General features: G+C 39.5%; 2 protein-coding genes across 8 annotated transcripts in view; both read left to right on the plus strand.

Annotated features, from left to right (window-relative positions):
* Positions 1 to 9,208: 9,208 nt before the first annotated feature.
* The window catches only part of CFL2 (cofilin 2), a 28,186-nt gene continuing 19,380 nt past the window's right edge, over positions 9,209 to 18,014 (plus strand). Inside the window, exons 1-6 of one of the 6 annotated variants that reach the window (XR_014070737.1) lie at positions 9,209 to 9,395; positions 10,336 to 10,643; positions 10,761 to 10,837; positions 10,923 to 11,183; positions 14,131 to 14,292; positions 14,720 to 14,865. Coding sequence is in view for 2 of the 6 variants with exons in the window: in XM_081547980.1 (XP_081404106.1) it covers positions 9,256 to 9,258; positions 10,336 to 10,643; positions 10,761 to 10,837; positions 10,923 to 11,035 (501 nt within the window). In the remaining 4 variants the exon portion in view is untranslated. Of the gene's footprint in view, positions 9,396 to 10,335; positions 10,644 to 10,760; positions 10,838 to 10,922; positions 13,439 to 14,130; positions 14,293 to 14,719; positions 14,866 to 18,014 lie in introns of those variants that run through there. The other 5 variants (XR_014070735.1, XR_014070738.1, XR_014070736.1 and 2 more) reach the window with 5 other exon arrangements.
* SNX6 (sorting nexin 6) overlaps positions 11,054 to 18,014 on the plus strand; it is a 96,652-nt gene continuing 89,691 nt past the window's right edge. For both annotated transcript variants that reach the window (XM_081547968.1, XM_081547969.1), the window contains exons 1-3: positions 11,054 to 11,183; positions 14,131 to 14,292; positions 14,720 to 14,865. The gene's annotated coding sequence lies outside the window, so the exon portion shown is untranslated. The remainder of the gene's footprint in view (positions 11,184 to 14,130; positions 14,293 to 14,719; positions 14,866 to 18,014) is intronic.

Genomic DNA, 18,014 nt, shown 5'->3' on the forward strand with positions numbered 1-18,014 from the left:
CTAAAGCAGCTTATGAGTTGATGAACTCTGTCTGAACAGCTTGGCTACATCTGGTAGAATCAGAGAAAGTGTGTTGAGGGTTCACATGGGTTAGAAATCCGAGCAGATCAGTGACTGAGCTTGAACGCTTTGCTAGTAGATTCAAAAACATCTGCCACTCACCCCAAACATAACAGGAGCTCTTCATCTCTCTAAATGCATGTGTTACTTTGAAGGTAGGAATTTGGGGGCAGAATCTTGAAGAGTGAACTTTTGAGATGAAGGCTTTAGCAAAATTTTCTTACACAGATCAATAGGCATTCATTACATTTTAAAAAATATTCTGACATCACTGAAAAGGCATAAATGGGCAAAAAGAAACTAAGGATTTAAAAATCCTTTAATAATTTCAAATGTTTCCTTCGGTTATCCTATTTCAGAGGGATTTCTCAAATTTGTGTCCAAAAGCATGTTTCTACATAGCCAAGGCAAGTTGTCCCATTAATTTGGAAAGGGCTTTCCAAAGACAAAGAAATGTCATAGGACCCAGCCAGCCACACAAGCACTCCTCGTGAGCACGTGTGGGGAGCCCAATAAAAGCCCATTCTCCGATGCTTTTCCCATTCTTCTATGGTGTTCCTTCAGAGTTATCTGGGATTAGAGGCCTAAATGGAAAAACAAACTTTAACATTATTTGAAGAATGTATAGGAAAATATTTTTATATCAAAATTAGAAAGCACTTCCTCTCTCTCTCTCTCTCCTCTCTCTCTCTCTTGCCTAAATAATAACAAAAGAAGGAACAGGCTAAAATCATTGAGGATAAATTTGGACTGAAATAGTTCCCAGTTAAAAACATGTCCTTTGATACTGAATAAAACCCATCTGTGAAAGTGGTGATCCCCACCTTGTGGAAAGGGTTCAAAGACTGGAACCTTACTTCGAGTAATCATACATGAGGACTATTAGGATAGATTTGGTTCCACAAAACAAAAAACAGTCCAAGCCAAGTAACAGCAGCTTGAATAAGACAAATTTCTCTATCATATATGTAAAAAATGAATCAACAAAAACCACAATTAAATAAAGTTGGTAGACCAGAAGGGGAAGCTCTCATGCCCTGTGAGGATAGCAGAGGCCCACAGGAAGAAAGACTTCTTTCATGGCAAAGATTCAGCCAATGAAAAGCCATAGATCCTTTGTTTAATATAGCCTACCCACTTCCCTCCATATAAAAAGCATGGGGTGGAGGGGGACGGGGGCAGGGGGCAGGGGTGGGAGGTTGGAGTTCCCTGGAGGTCCGGTGGTTAGGACACTGTGCACTGCGCTTTCACTGTTGTGGCCCAAGTTCAATCCCTTAGCTAGGGAACTGAGACCCCACAAGCTGCTTGATACAGCCGAAATAAAAAAATAAATAAAAAGCACTCTCCTTTCCTTGCCCTGAGAGGAACTGCATGTGACTAGCGCCATGGTTGGGCTTCCCAGGTGGCACTGGGAAAAGAACCTGCCTGCCAATGCCGGAGACATAAGAGACACAGGTTCGATCCCTGGGTCGGGAAGATGCCCTGGAGGAGGGCATGGCAGCCCACTCCAGTAGTCTTGCCTGGAGAATTCCATGGACAGAGGAGCCTGGCGGGCTATAGTCCATGGACTCACAAAGAGTCAGACACAAGTGAAGTGACTTAGCACACTCACAGCAGCGCCACGGTAGCAGATACTGAATTGCAATTCTCTGCTGATCCTGATGGAGAAGGCAATGGCAACCCACTCCAGTCCTCTTGCCTGGAGAATCCCATGGACGGAGGAGCCTGGTGGGCTGCCGTCTATGGGGTCACGCAGAGTCGGACACGACTGAAGCGACTTAGCAACAGCAGCAGCAGCAGCAGCTAATCCTGAGTAAACCCATCTTTGCTGGAGAAATATCAATTTGTTTTAGGCCAACATATATGAGTCCCAAGGAAGACTGTCCAGGACTACTGTAGTGGCTCCACAGTTATCAGAGATGCCAGCTCCCCCATCTTTCTGCTCCATCATCCTAGCATCTGGCTTTCATTCTCAAGGTCATCTCATGGTCCAGGAGAGCTGGTAGTACTCTATGAAATCTGTGCCACAAGCCAAAAGAAGAAAGGGTAGAGAGAATACACCTTCCAGGTGACTCAGCTCCTTTGAAGCAGCCTTCAGGGAAGGCCACATAACATCAGTTGAATTGATCACATGGCCACATCTAGTCAACAGAGGCAGGAAAATTCAGTCTGTTAGCTGGGGGACCTAACTCCAAATAAAATGGAGACTGATGCTCCTTCGTTTACTAAAGTAGAAGGGAGCCAGTGGACACTGGTAGCACCAGTAATCTCTATTACAATTGTCAAACCCATTTGAAAGGATACAAATTTCTAGCACTTACAAAGGAGGCAGATTTCCTGGCATGATCTATGTTTAGATTTCTATTCCATTCTTTACAACCTCAAGTGAACCAAGAGTCATCAGAGTACTGTGTCCTGCCCCTCTCCATGTTTGTGGAAGGAGAAATAATTTTAAGTCAATAAAAGAAGCCCTCTTCTGCTTGGGTTCTTGATTGGTCTCTAACCTTGGGGCAAACCTCTCTTAGGGAGGAAAACACTGGAGTTCTTCATTAGAGTTAAATCTAAAGACATTTTTGTAATTAAACAAGTAATTGAAAGCAAAATCACTTACGTAAAATGTCTAACTTTTAAAAATATCACTTCAGTAGAAAACATCAAAGCCTCCAGCTCACTCTCCCCGTTTTCAAACCTTTTAATAATTGCCTGTAACATTTAGAATAAAACTCCAAAATCCTTAACAGTAGAGGCTCCCAAATCTTCTCCGTTTACAGTGCCCTTGGTATAGTAAAAATTTTTTCACAGCACTCGTGAGCCAGAAGAAATACCTAACAGTTCTGTTTAAGTAGCTACATCCAAACAATATTTATGTCTTAGCAGCTCTGCACCTGCTGGACACTGCATAAGTTCTCAAACCTTGGAATCATGTTGGACACAATCACCCTCATTTCCAGCTCCACATTGATTTTCTCGACGGACTTGCTCTTTATCACACCAACTGCGGAGAACCTCTCGGATGGAACTGTCGAGGCATCTGAAATTAAAGTGTAAAACCGAATGATTAAGTAGTTCCCTTTGTGTCCGACAGATGGCGCTACGTTTCTCATAAAATTTAAAGCATCTGCGGCGCCTCTCAGAGGTTGGCACATGGTTTATAGGTCCATTCACTGGCCCCGACCACTTCTTAGCTTCATCTTGTACTTCTCTCCTTGTCCGGAACACTTTAGCACCACTGGCGTTCCCCCCCACCCCCGCCTCTGCCAAAGGTTAAGCTCTGGAGAAGGAAATGGCAACCCACTCCAGTATTCTTGCTTGGGGAAACCCGTGGAAAGAAAAGGGTAGCCTGGCGGGCTATTGCCCATGGGGTGGCAAAGAGGAGGAGATGACTGAGCGACTGAGCACGCAAAAGTCAGGCTCCTTCCTTGCTCAGTCTTTTTTTCATGCTATGGTTTTGTTTGCGGGACTCTTCAGCCAGAGAAACCTTCCTCAGTTTCTCTAATCTGTTAATATATCAGGGCCCCTGGTTACTTTCTCACTAGACTACAAGATCCATGAAGGCAAGGGACTGTGTCTATTTTGGTCATCTTATACTCAGCGCCTAGCACATTTCCTGGCACACAGTAGAGACTCAATACTTAAAAAACAAAAGAAAACAAACTACATTCCTACTGACGTGCTTATTAAGGAATCAATTTTCAGACACACAAGTAACTAGTGAAATACAAGAGAAATTCATCTCTTATAGTCAATTAAATTCATCAGCAAGCAATTAGAAATCTAAAAATTGACAGCATTTTACAGTGTGATTGCCAGCATACCTGTAACAGCATTTAAAAAGCAAATTTGAGGAAAAGAATAATCTTGCAACAAATGGTTCTGAGACAACTGTATATCCACATGCAAAAGAATGAAGTTGGACCCCCTACTTCCACATACTAAAAAAGAAATCTCAAAATGGATCAAAGACCTATTCCTGAAGATGGAACTATGAAACTCTTAAAAAAAAAAAAAAAAAAAGAAGTCAACAAACCTAGATTAGGTTTCTTATAACACCCCACGTATATGGCATTTGGGGGATAATTAAAATGTTCTAAAATTAGATTGTGGTGATGGTTGCACAACTGTGAATACACTAAAAACCACTGAATGTTGGTGCACTTTAAAGGGGTGAATTTTATGGTATGTGAATAATATGTCAACATAGCTGTTATTTAAAAAACAAAACACTGCTGAAAAGTCTTTATTACCTCCCTGATCTCCTGCAGAACACAATTCTGACTGTGGACTTGTATACAAAGTTCACAAGAGCTAGTACTTCCTACCATTCTATCTTAATTCTCTACCAAGGACACAGGCTCCAGTTGTAGCTAACAGCTTGGGGTTTCTTGTGCTTTATATTGGTGCTACTGAAGCTTTGTACATTCGGTTCCCTCTGCTTTGAATATCCTGTCTCTATCTGCCTAGTCAACTTCCACTTGTCCCTTCAGACCCAACTTACTCCAAACTGAGCTGATGGTCCTCTTCTGTGTTTCCAAAGCATCTTGTATGTACCCCACTGGAGCATGCATTGGACTGTTCCACAAACTGGCTTCCTTGAAGAACTTATTTTCTTCAAAGCGGGAATTTTGTTTCTCCTAGAGAAGGAAATGGCAACCCACTCAGTATTCTTGCCTGGAAATCCCATGGATGGAGGAACCTGGTAGGCTATAGTCCATGGGGTCACAAAGAGTCAGACACGACTGAGCTACTTCACTAATTCTTTACCCTGGCAGAAATTCTCAGTAAATAATGTAAAGGAATGAATAAACAAATGAAATGAACAAACTCTTCTCATTCTTAATTTGGTTTTTGATCTCTTGCCTACCCTTATCCATGTCTGTTAACATACAGTGTAGGTATATTACATTTTTTCTGTATTACATTTCTGTATGATTCTCTAGAATATAAAAATCCACAACTTTTGTAATAAAGTAATCTAAACAAAGGCTCTGCCCCTTAAATAAATTACAAGCAAGTTTCTTTTCTAAGATGCTGTTTTTGTATGGTTTGTATAATTTAGATAGCCAGTTGCTACTTACCATGAATTCAGTCAATATTAGAAATAACTAATAGGTGGATCTGATAAATGTGCTTGTGAGTAAATAAATGGAAACTAGCATTTATAAATTTAGAGTTTGAGACCATTTTGAACTACATTTCACTACTTAGTGCATTTCACTGCAGCTACCCTGTACCTCATCATCTCTTTCCTGGACATAGACGCTAAGTTCTTTTATTGTGAGGGTATTTTCCCAAATTAGAATGAAGATGAGACATGGAAGACCCAAAATGAATTTTGTGGATGAGGGAGTGAGTCACAGAGATCAGACTCCAACACACATTTCCCACTATGTTTACTTTCTAGTTCTAAGTTCAAATTTGGATTTAGAAAAATGCATGACTTGCCTCCTGACCGGTCTTTTAGCTCAGGCGTGGGTTATGAAGATGTCAGATGAAGCAGGCATGTGGGTGGAAAGGTACATTTGGAAGTGATGAGCATCTTTACGTTTACATTTGTCTTTGTCAGGAAGTGGCTGTGGGAGCTGAATATGATGTGTCTTGACAGGGAGTGGGGCTTGAACAGAATGTATCTACATAATCTTCTGGATGCATTGCTTCAGTTAAGACTTGATGGGATGGGGAGGGAGGTGGGAGGAGGGTTTAGGATGGGGAACACATGTACACCCATGGCTGATTCATGTCAACGTATGGCAAAAACCACTACAATATTGTAAAGTAATTAGCTTCCAGTTAAAATAAATAAATTAATTTTTTTAAAAGAGAAAAAAAAGACTTGAAAAATGATTTTGAGCTTTTATATGCCACAGGAACCATATTGTCTGCTTCGTGGGAGACTATGCATTAAGGGGTGTTCACTTTTCCAATTTTCTAAGAAATCTTCAGCAAACAAACTAGCTGAGCCTTACAAAGCAATAACAGTGAGGTTTGGGATTGCTTCATGACTGCTGCCTGTGTGTTGGTAAAGTCATGCTCTCCCCTTCACTCTGCACTGGGGGTAATAGCCCCAGGGTTCCTTTTTCTGTGCTGGAAGGAGCTTTACATACACTATTTCACTTGATCCTCACCACAACCCTTAGAGGGAGGAGGTAACATAATCCCCATTTCACACATGAGGAAACAGCTGTGGAGCAGTTAAGTAAATGGCCCAGGATTACACCACTGCCGTGTCAGAGCTGAGATTCCTTTCAGATCCATCCTCTTTGAGGTTACCCTCACTTAGTTCCTATGATTTTTTGCAGCTGTCACCCATGTGTGATCCCACAAACGGAAAATTAGAGTTTTGGTGGCACTAGTGGTAAAGAACCCGCCTGCCAATACAGAGACATAAGAGATGTGGGTTCAATCCCTGGGTCGGGAAGATCCCCTGGAGAAGGGCATGGCAACCCACTCCAGTATTCTTGCCTGGAGAATTCCAGCGACAGAAGAGCCTGGAGGGCCAGTCCATGAGGTCGCAAAGAGTTGGACACCACTGAAATAATTTAGCCTGTATGCACACAGTATTGTTTAGGGTCCTTCTGTCCCACCTGTTAATCTTTTCTTTGGGCTTGAGATGGCTAAAGAGAACAGATGTGGCGTGGTAGGCAGAATAATGGCCTCCTAAAGATGTCCCTGTCCTGTGAATATGTTACCCTACATAGCCAAAAGGGCTTTGTGGATGTGATTCAGTAAATGATTTTGAGATGAGAGATCATCCTAAATTATCCAGTGGATCCAAAGTAATCACAAGGGTTCTTAGCAGTGTAAGAGGAAGCAGGAGAGAACGAATCAGGGATGTGATGACAGAAGCAGAGGTGCGAGTGATGGTACTGCTTTCTGGGGGCCACAAACCAAGGAATGTGGGCAGCCTCTAGAAACTGGAAAAGGCGAGGACACAGATTCCTATAGGCGGAAACTACAGCCTCAAAAGCAGTGAAGTGCTGCTTTTAGTCCCATGAGTCATTTCTCACTTCTGGCCCCCAGAACTGTAAGAATAAATTTGTGTCGTTTTAAGCTACTAAAACATGGTAGATTATTAAGCAGCCACAGGAAACTGACACACATGATGTCTGACACTCAGATTCCTCTACCACATAGGGGCCAAAATTCATGCAGCAATGCTTGGTAATGCTGTCTCTCTAGCAAGCAGTAGTAAGTTCTGGTTATAAATAACAGGTGTGAAGAGTTGTTACTGGTTTCTACGTCCTAAGAGCCGGCCTCACAAGGGCATGTAGAAAGGTCTCACAGTCTTGAGGCGCTTCCTTTTTGTTCTCTTTCTAGCACTAAAGCACCTTAAAGTTGTTATTTTATCATCTACCGAGTATCTGTATGTGCGTGTTAAGTCGCTAAAGTCGTGTCCCACTCTTTGCAACCCCATGGACTGTAGCCCGCCAGGCTCCTCTGACCATAGAATTCTCCAGGCAAGAATACTGGAGTGGGTTGCCATTTCCTTCTCCAGGGGATCTTTCTGACCCAGGAATCGAACTTAGGTCTCCCACATTACAGGCAGATTCTAGGGAATAACCCTCCTCATTATGATTTTCCATCCCTAAATGTACTTAATCCTAAGAACACACACACCATTTCCTGAGAAACACTGGCACGCTAGGAAACTGAATTTTAAAGCTGGAAAGGACTAAAAAGATAATCACAGCGGCTTTCCAGGTGGCTCAGTGGTAAAGAATCAGCCTGCAATGCAGAAGACCTGGGTTTAATCCCTGGGTCAGGAAGATCCCCTGAAGGAAACGGCAACCCTCTCCAGTGTTCTTGCCTGGGAAATCCCATGGACAGAGGAGCCTGGCAGGCTACAGTCTGTAGGGTCGCAAAAGAGTCAGACAGCGACTAAGCAACAACCACAGATTATAATACAGATGAAGAAGGTCTGCAGGGGTGGAAAGTCCTTCCAATTTATCTGGACTATTTTGTTTCCAACAGTTTCAGTCATTAACAATTCAGCGTTTTTAGAGCAAGTCTTCCTCACTTGAAAATAAGTTATTAATCAGAGTTTTAAATTCATTTTGCCAATTTTACAAATGAAGAAAGTAAGGTGGAAATGATAAATGTTCAGGAGAAAAGGTGATATAAATCAGCCCCAAAACTCATGAATGAAACACTTTATTTTCATTGTATTAAACATAACCACATAAAGTGTTTCATTTAAACACTTTCATTATAAACTCATAAAGCATTGAATCTTCATGTAAAATTTCCTCAAAGTATACGGTGACAATTTTTTCTATGATAAAAGCAATGGATACTTGTAGTATCAAAAAGGTTTAGTCAGAGAAGAGCCTTGGCTCAGTCATGTGGGTTTTGCTAGAAAAGGTTGTGATCGCCAAAAAGAGAGAGGAATCTCTATTCTTGGGTCCACTTATTTGATGCCAGCTGTCAAAGGTGGGGGCCTCACGAGGAAAAGACTATTAGCAGAGAGTACAATCCTACTAAACCTAATAATATATAAAAGAATATTACTAAAGGATGTTATTAATACTACCCCAAATTCCCCATTATTATTATTTCAACCATAGACTTATAGAAAGTGATTTCCCACCTCCGTTTATCATTTTGTTTTTGCTGAGTAATTCAATCATCTAGGTTAACCTCCGCCCCATAGTGTTTATTCTCACTGAACTGATGGAAGGAGATCTAAATAATTTTCGCCGTCTCTGACGGGGGTTTTCCAAAAAGACCCACAACGTAGGCATCCAATGGAAACCACAAACGAATAAAAGACACCTTAAGCGCCGTTCGCCTCACGCGCGCCGAACCCGGAGAGCAGCGGCCTGGCCCTCGGGAGGCAGTGTGGAAACGCCCTCCCGGGAGCCGGCTGGACCGGACAGATGGTGCCCCGGGGTTGGAGACCTCCCTGCCAGGGCCCGCGGCTGCCACCGCGGCCGCACAGCCCGCGGGGGCCTGCCGAGCGCGCGCGGGGTCAGGCCGAGGACGCGCGCGGGGTGAGGAGGGCCGGCAGGCGGGAGGGCCGGCCCGGGGCGTGCCCACGTGACCGCCCCGCCCGCGCCGCAGCCCCCCGAGCCGCCGCCGCCTCTCGGGCCGCACTCCCGGCGTGCCCCGCACTCGCCGCCGCCCGCCTGCCCCTCCTTCTCCTCGCAGCGCCACACCGCCGGAGCCCGAGCCGCCGCCGCAGCCTTAGCCGCGGGCACTATGGTAAAGCGGGCGCGCCGGCCGGGGGTCGCGGGGTCGGGGGGCCCGGGGGGCCAGGGCGTGGCGAGTGCAGCCTCCCGGGTGGCTCCGCGGGGCCCTGGACCTGAGGCCGCCATTTTAACCTGATTTCGGCCTCCAAGGTGGGCATTCCTGCGCTGCGGCCCCGCTGTTCTCTATCCACCCGGCGGGCCTGCCCTCTCGCAGTCAGGCCCGGCGAGGCCGCTCTTCGGATTCCTGGGGGCGGGGAGGGCCCGGGCAGGGGGCGCCGCGCGGGGGGGTCGAGGCCTGAGCCTGGCGGGCGGAGGCCGGGGGCACAGGAGGGTCTGCCGAGCTGTTCCCCCGCCACCCCACCCAGCTCGCCGCCTTTGCCCTTCGCTTCCTTATTTTATTCCCACGCTCGCTCTCAATTCGGTATGTGCTGTAAAACCCCTCGCTGAAGGCTGAGGGTCTTGAGGACCTGTCATAAAACCCTTAGGGGGAGATTAAGGAGGTGGGAAAACTCTTGAAAATGCTTTCTCGCCGTAAAAAGCTTTTTACACGCGATCCGTTAGTTTTGAAGTGCCTGCATTTGAGCTGTGAGGCAATTATGTTGTAGCCGTGGGCGGTTTGGAGTTCACACTTGATTCTCTTTCCTTATGAGGAAACGGCACTGGCTAGGATGACTTTAAAGAAAAAAATAGTAGAAGCATTAACTGAAATCCAAAAGTGTTTTTTTAAGGCCTGCCGGGTTGACACAATACAGAAGGTATTTTTGCTGCTGCTCCTGAAGCTCTGACATCACCCAGTGAAATAGGAAACATTTCAGGGATGGGACAGCCTGTATTTGTCTCTTTCCGTCTACCTTTCACTTGCTTCAACCTCCACACACCTTTTTTAAAAAGGATGAATGGAGCAGGATGAGTTAGAACCCTTAGGTGCATCATACACTGATACTTAAAATGTGGCAAATCTGATTAGACTGTTTGCATGGTATGATGCAACTTTTGATGTCCAGACTAAAGTGAATCCTGTAGAGCAAACAATAATTTTGGTTAAAACCGAATTACTTGTTCTGAATTTCTGTCCTTTCTTTACTTTCAGGCTTCTGGAGTTACAGTGAATGATGAAGTCATCAAAGTTTTTAATGATATGAAAGTAAGGAAATCTTCTACACAAGAGGAGATCAAAAAAAGAAAGAAAGCAGTTCTCTTCTGTTTAAGCGATGACAAAAGACAAATAATTGTAGAGGAAGCAAAGCAGATCTTGGTGGGTGACATTGGTGATACTGTAGAGGACCCCTACACATCTTTTGTGAAGTTGCTACCTCTGAATGATTGCCGATATGCTTTGTACGATGCCACATACGAAACAAAAGAGTCTAAGAAAGAAGACCTAGTATTTATATTCTGGTGTGTAAAAACAAAAGAAAAAAGTACTTTTAAAATGCAAGGATTATTATTAACATAGTCAGTTTTGCCTTTGTTTTTCTTTTAAATAGGATTCAACAATTTTTTTCCCCCCTGTAGGGCTCCTGAAAGTGCGCCTTTAAAAAGCAAGATGATATATGCTAGCTCTAAAGATGCCATTAAAAAGAAATTTACAGGTACAAGCATTGACTATTTTGTGCAGAAGAATTGCTCCTTCTTAATTACAATAAAGTAATTGGATAATTTTTTTTTTCTTTTTAGGTATAAAACATGAGTGGCAAGTAAATGGCTTGGATGATATAAAGGACCGTTCGACACTTGGAGAGAAATTGGGAGGCAACGTAGTAGTTTCACTTGAAGGAAAACCCTTATAAATCAGTCAAGTGCCATCTGGATCTTAAAGGAGCTTCCATTTCTCCAGCTCAGTCAATTGGAATAGTATTAGGGTTTTTTTTGTTTTTGTTTTTTTTTCTTTTCCCACTGGTTCCTTCCAACACAATGAATGAAGGAAATATCATTCATGTAAGCAGCCTATCAGTGATTGCCATTAGACTGTTTAATACTGTTACTTTTATGTAGAACCCAAGGAATGCCTTCCCATCATATTTTAGCCAAAACAAATGGGTATATGCCTCCTTTGCAGCAAACACTACAGTGAATTGTGATTGTCAATGTGAATAGCTTAGAACACTACAAAGGGTTAAGCTAATTGAATGCCTTGAAAGTATTATCCACTGGTGAGATGGTAAACTTTATTCAGTATTATTGATAGTTGCACTTGATTGAAGTTCTGTGAGGCTTGAGCATTCATACACCTCACCTGCCTTGGCAAGCCTATTTTTTTGTGACATGGCAGCACGGATATAACACTATGCATTAAAAGCACTTTTTTTGTAATAAATTTAATCCCCCACCAGAAAAGGAATGCCAATTAAGTTGTGTTAACTGTGTCATCAGCTTATCCTAGTACCTCAGTGTTCATTCCTTTTACCTGCGTATCTTCTTAAAAGAAATAGCTATTACTAATGCCTTTTTTCCCCCATTGAGTGTACACTACTGAATACATGTAGGAGTTTTATGTTTACCATGTTAAGTCTTGGAACACTAAAGATATTTTGAGTATCAGTCATGATGGCAATTTCTGTATAAAAGAGCCTTAAATGGAACATTGTTTTTGAGATCAAACTCCCCACCCTCACAAAAATGGCCACGTTGCAATAAAAATTGTGGCATATTAAGAACGGTTGCCTTGTTTTCCTTGGACATTTTGCAAAATACCATGTGAAGCAACTCCTAGGGTAAACGGCTATTATTAATCTCTGCACTGGTCATTTAAGAATTTTTTTTTGTACAACGTTCTTGCATTATATTTTCCAGTTTGTTGATTTTATTTGGTTTAAAAAATATTCTATCCTAAAGCTAATATAAAATATTGTTACAGAGATATACTTTTATAAGCTTTATTTATTTCCTTATGTATTAATATGGTGATCAGGAATTATTTTTTGCACTTTGACATAAATACTCTTCAGTATCTGATTAGTTCTCTGGATAAATTAGCATAGTTATTTTTTTAATTCACGTTTACATTTCTAAGTAGTTGACCAGTAGAAGAAACAGGAAGCTCTTATTGCCTATTTGGTCATAATGAAAATAATTTATAAAATGTTGTCCTTCAAAAGTTTAATAGTACTTCTGTTTAGGAACTTTAATTTCAGCTACTATTTCTTAACATATTTCACAAATTCAAAAAAAAAGTTTATATAGCAGTCTTAAAGATTAGTAGTGGAATTTGGCTGTAGTCCAGGCAGCTCTCCTTATAGAGAATTTGATCTGTTCAGTGTGAGCAGTTTGCTGTTAGCCAGAGCTATTTATGGCAAACACATGCTTTTGTATCTTGTCATAGTTATCCACAAATGGCAAAACTGGACTTGATTCTACTGGTATGCAAAACAGGCATGCTAGTAAGCAGTGGATTGTAGCTTAGAATTTAACTCCATAGCTCTGAAGAATGCTCTTATTAGAAAACAGGAACTGAAAAATCCCTCCTTTTTCTAATGTCTGGAAGTAATTTGAGTTTAATTAGGTTTTTTTTCCACGTTTTCAAAAGGTTTTTCAGATGAAAACAAAAATAGGAGGTAAATGTCTAGGTTTCCATTTAAAATTATATGAATGGCTTGGGATCTTTTGCACTGAGCAATTTTATTTCAGGCTTCCAGCTGTCCCTGTGAATTATCCTGGACGTTTTGATGGCTTTTTGGTAAGGCCAAACTCATAAGTAAAGCATGAGAATACTGACATATACTAAACCATATGTGTAACTGATACTTGTACCATGAAATTTTTCATTATTTTCCTGATTCTAAAAAATAAGGGACTCTAAAGTTGTGCAGTCTCGTGTGTTTTTGTAACTGATTTCTCAACTTTTCTTATGTGCCTCTTTAATTATATAATAATTTCAGAGGTTAAATATTGCTTTAAACTGTGGTACTTTGATTTGTTAGATTGACAGAACTGATACTAATAAGTTCATCTTTGAAATACATCTTTGTGCATAAAGCCAAAAATAATGATAACTAATGGTTCTTATGTTACTTGAGACTCATTTGGCATTTGAAATGATCATTTTACTTTACAATCATTTACATTTGAAACAATGTTCCAGTTAGCTTTAAAAGGTATACGGTGCTAATTAGTAAAATATCAAGGACAATATTTTACTGCTAGCTTGCAAAATTATAAGTGTTTAAAAAATAAAATATATGAAACTATGTAAAGCTGTTGAGATGTGTTTACTTATACTTTGGGACACAAATCAGAGAGGCACCATTCTCTTTAGTCTGTTTTTTAGGACTTTAGTTGATATACTTTCTCCATAGATAACAATATTCTTTGAAAAACAATATTCTTTGAAAACTAAGTATTGTTGCAATTAATTTTGACATTTTTCAGACAAATGGGAACAGTTGGCGTTTGTCCCAAACTGGCTATCAGCTGTTGTTTTCCATCTTATCAAAAATAATGTGGCCAACGTTGTATATTTAATGTGCCTTTCTGATAGTGTAAAAAAAGCCTCTTATTAGGTTTGAATTTCTCTGATATGGATTCTTTGTAACAGCTAATTTATGGAATCCAGCAAATGAGCTCTAGGAGAAAATTATTTTTCCTTACTAAAGAATAATCTCAGCAATGGTAATCATAGGGGGCTTGAAACACTTTTCCTTAGGTTTGCCACTGAAAAATAATCTGCTTTAGTTCTTTAATAATAGTTTGAGATCCCAAACAAGCATGAATATTCATTTTTCTATAAAGATTAAAGCTGTTAGAGATGTGCAGACCGGCTCCAATGAATATTGCTTTTGAAACAGCATGAATTGACAAATGTCTGTGTCTCATCTCAGCCAATAAAGAAGTTTGAGGTTTTTATTTTTCTCTAGAACATCCAAATAATTGGTTTCTTTCCATGTAGATCAGGAGTCATCCTTCACTTCAGTTTCCTGTCAAAAAGCAGTTGTGCAAATTAATTTGTCTGAGCCTCAGTTTCTTCATGAGAATGATGATATCTGTCTACCATACCTGGTTGCTGAGGATCAAATATGGAAATACTTTTTGGAAGACAGGAAAATACTATGTAAATATAATTATTTAAGCTTCACTCATATATAGTTAAGAACCGTGTTAAAAATAAATTTATTGTAAGCCTTTGAACCTCTATTATTGTAACTATTTAATCTACAAGTTCCTTAAGGACTAATTAGCTGATAAATTGCCACTGTTTCACAGAATGGAGTATAAAGTGTAGCCCCCGAGTTGTTCATGACTGCTCTTAATGTTTATAGTGTAATTTTCTTTTTCACACGTGATCAGTGAGAGACTAGCTTCTTTTCCCCAAACTTTGAAGTAAAGAGGGAATAAAGAGAAATTCTTGTTTTGGAATATTTGGCATAAATGTATGATCCAGGTTGTTGAAAATCTATGTTTATTAATTAATACTCGAAATTTAGATAGTGCTTCCTTCATAGTTCTCAAGGCACTTGAAATCCGTTTGATCTCCTTAGGTCCTCTTAACAAGCTAAACCGTATTTCTCTGCTGCACATGAAGAAACTGACGTTTGGAGAGGTTAAGGGACATCCAAGCTGTTGAGTAGCAAAATGGATTCCAGTCCAGTACACTTTTCACTCTGCGTTCATATTGTAACATACAGTGAGTTACTAATTTTCGTTTTTAAAAGTTGCAATAATCTGACTTTTTGAGCAGAACATAACTAATTATTTAGTATGTTTTTAAAGCATCTCAAAGAATATTTGAAAAATATTCTTGGAATTTTTGTTTTCTAAGAAAGCCCATACTCATAAAAGTCTGAAAATATTTTTATGCTTCAAATATTTTCTTAGATGTTTCAGTATCATAAGTTTTTTGAAAACCATAAGGATTGTATAGACACATTTTCTAGAAAGCTGATACCTCTCAATCCTGATTCAAAATGTTGGATATTTTCCTCCCTCTGTTCCTCTACCCACCTTTCTAAGAAATAGTACAGTATATTATGGTGGTTAAATACTAGGACTTTGGTATCAGACTGGGTTCTTCACACATAGACCTTTAAGACCTTTAATACTTTCTAATTGAGTGATCTTAGGAAAATCACTTAACCTCTCCGTTCCTTTCGTTCATCTGAAAAAGGGGGTAATAATTATACCTCATCGCATAGTACTGTGAGGATAAATGAAAGCCGTTGGAATAATTCCTGCATGTAATAAGCATTCAGTAGGATGACCCTAAAATTTAGTCCAAACCATTTTCTCCTTGAGACTGAAAAGGAGAGCTAATAATAATTATGCTTAGACAACAGGCTTAAAATGGTACAGTCCAAAGCAAATCAGGTGCGTTCCTCCATTGAAAAGTAGGCTAATAGCTACATGTGATAGTTAAATAGAAGAAACCATTGATGACTCAAGGTCATCATCATTTCAGTTATATGTACTAGCATACTAACTTGGGAGTCTCCTGAAGAATATGATTTCTGTTAAGTAATTAACCTCAAAGGGGTTGATTCTGGCTTTTTAGACCTTTTTTCTTTTGATTTTCATACTTTCAGACCCGCAGATATTGCATTTTGCTATTTTCAGTGTGCTTTGCCAATAGCAGCTTCTCTTACTGTTGCTTTTCATCTCAGGTGGACTTGGAAAGCTCAGTTTGTTAGACTTGTGTAGAAGGAACCTAGTAGACTTAGAGTGAGGGCTTGAGAGCAAAATGCTTGATGAAGCACAGGAGCCTTCTGACATTCCTTTTGACTGTTCAGAGGAAGTTGTCTGGGTTTTGGTTTTATTTTTTTATCAGTAAGGTTTGTATGAGATCTGAGGCGTTGGTAAAGGAAACATTACTGTATTCCAGTGAGGTGTCTAAAATACCATGAAGTTATATTTGCTTTTGATTGTACTTTTATCATTAAAGGCACACAAAAAGAATTTGTTCCCATTATTAAGAGAGAGAAGGTTTATTCTTGATCCAGCTTTTCTGGATTATTGAAACAATAATAGGATCTGAGAACAAACATTTGATAAATCTTTATAAAATGCCAATTGATTTTTTTTAGTTTGTTAGATTTTTCTTACATGTACCCTAGACATGTTCACTTGCAAGTAGCTTTGATTACTCTTCATCTAGACATGTAGATACTTCTCATTTACTCTTTTCTGTCAACTAATTTGCTTATGCATATATGACATTTTGGTACTTTATTTGGCATAACAAAAATTTGGAACAGATTTTTTCAAAGGTGTAATTTTCTCACAGAAATGAAAAAGCATTTATGTTAATTATGTTTTCTAGTAGCACTTTTTTTCTTGTTTTATGTATTCTTAAGAGTGGAATTTCAAATATTTCCTTTGGGAAGATGATAGTTACTGAGTGAATCATAGAATTCCTGGGCATGTGGCCCAAAACCTTCTATGTGTTCCTGTGAGCTGATGGGGCCTTTTTAATTAGCTGTAAACTAAATCACCAGCTAAAAAGAAAGACAGTTCCCAAATTGGCATAATTTGACAGTTTTATGAACTGTAAAAGTGATAGCAGAGTATTTGTTCAGAAATCATAAAATTCTGCCGTACCACACAAGAAATAAGATATGAAGGAGATGTATACTTTATGAAATAAGTAGAAAATACGTGTATGTGGAGACTAATATTTAAGCCTTTTGTGTGTAAAATAGCTATGGTTCAAGGTAGAAAAAGAGTTCCTTAACTCATTACTGATTGTTGATAACTGTGTTATGAAGGAATGTATAGAAATATAATTTTCATTTCAAAAAGTCTTTTACATGAGAAAAAAGGATGAGGAGCTAGCAAAACTGGTGTTAATCATTTTCCTATTTTGAAATAGGTTTTAGAATGTATCTGCGTTTTTTTCTAAGGTTTAACTAAGTTTTAAAAGTAAAAAATAGAATTGTTGATTTACCATTTTCAATGCCTTTACATATTGAGTAATATGTACACTTTGAATAATTACTGAATTAGAATTATATGAAGTTAACTTAACAGTACTTCCCTCCTGAGAGAGGAAAGAGAAGAAATAAAGGGAAGCAAAAGATAAAGATTTCACCAGGTGCTATAAAAATCTGTATGGGAAGGAGCTATATGCAGTATATTTTTTTGTCTATTTAGTACAGAATATTTAAAGTGCTTGAAGATTCTGTAAAAAAAAAAAAGTGTGTATGTATATATATATATATATACATACACACTTGCCTCTTTATTTTAGTTTTGTTTTTATCTACCTGATAAAGAAAAATGCCTTATGGTTATCATAGTGTACTGGTTCTTAAGAAATAGCAGGTGACTGAATTAGGTATCTTGTGCCCTGGCTTTAGAAAAACAGGTTTGGGGATTAGGTGAAGTGTCACTGCTAGTATAACAAAAAAATTTCCTTCTCTGAGCTAGATATTTTATTTCACTCAGTTTTTCTGTTTGCAATATGTAAAATAATAGAATTTTTGAAACTGAGCCTTAGGTTAAACAAAGAAGCTCTAATGGTATTCTTATAGGAAAACCCTAAAAATTGGGGCAGGTTAATATTTTTTTCATTTGTGCTGGGTAACTCTTTAAAATAATTGTGTTTTTATTTCAAAAATAATATGTTCAGTGTGGAACATCTGTAAAATACAGAAAGGAACAAATAAGAAAGTGAAATCATGAGTTAATTTCTTATGTTAAATTATTATGACTAATTGGACGATTCCTGAAGTTAAAACTATTAATATATGCTGATCAGAGGCAAGATTTTATCCTTAAATATTGTTTGTGCACATTCCTTAGTATTTTTCACCCTACAAAGAATTCTGTTGTGGCTCCAGA

The sequence above is a fragment of the Giraffa tippelskirchi genome, chromosome 12, assembly GCF_054371585.1.
Source record: "Giraffa tippelskirchi isolate mGirTip1 chromosome 12, T2T-mGirTip1v1.2.pri, whole genome shotgun sequence".
Lineage (NCBI taxonomy): Eukaryota > Metazoa > Chordata > Mammalia > Artiodactyla > Giraffidae > Giraffa > Giraffa tippelskirchi.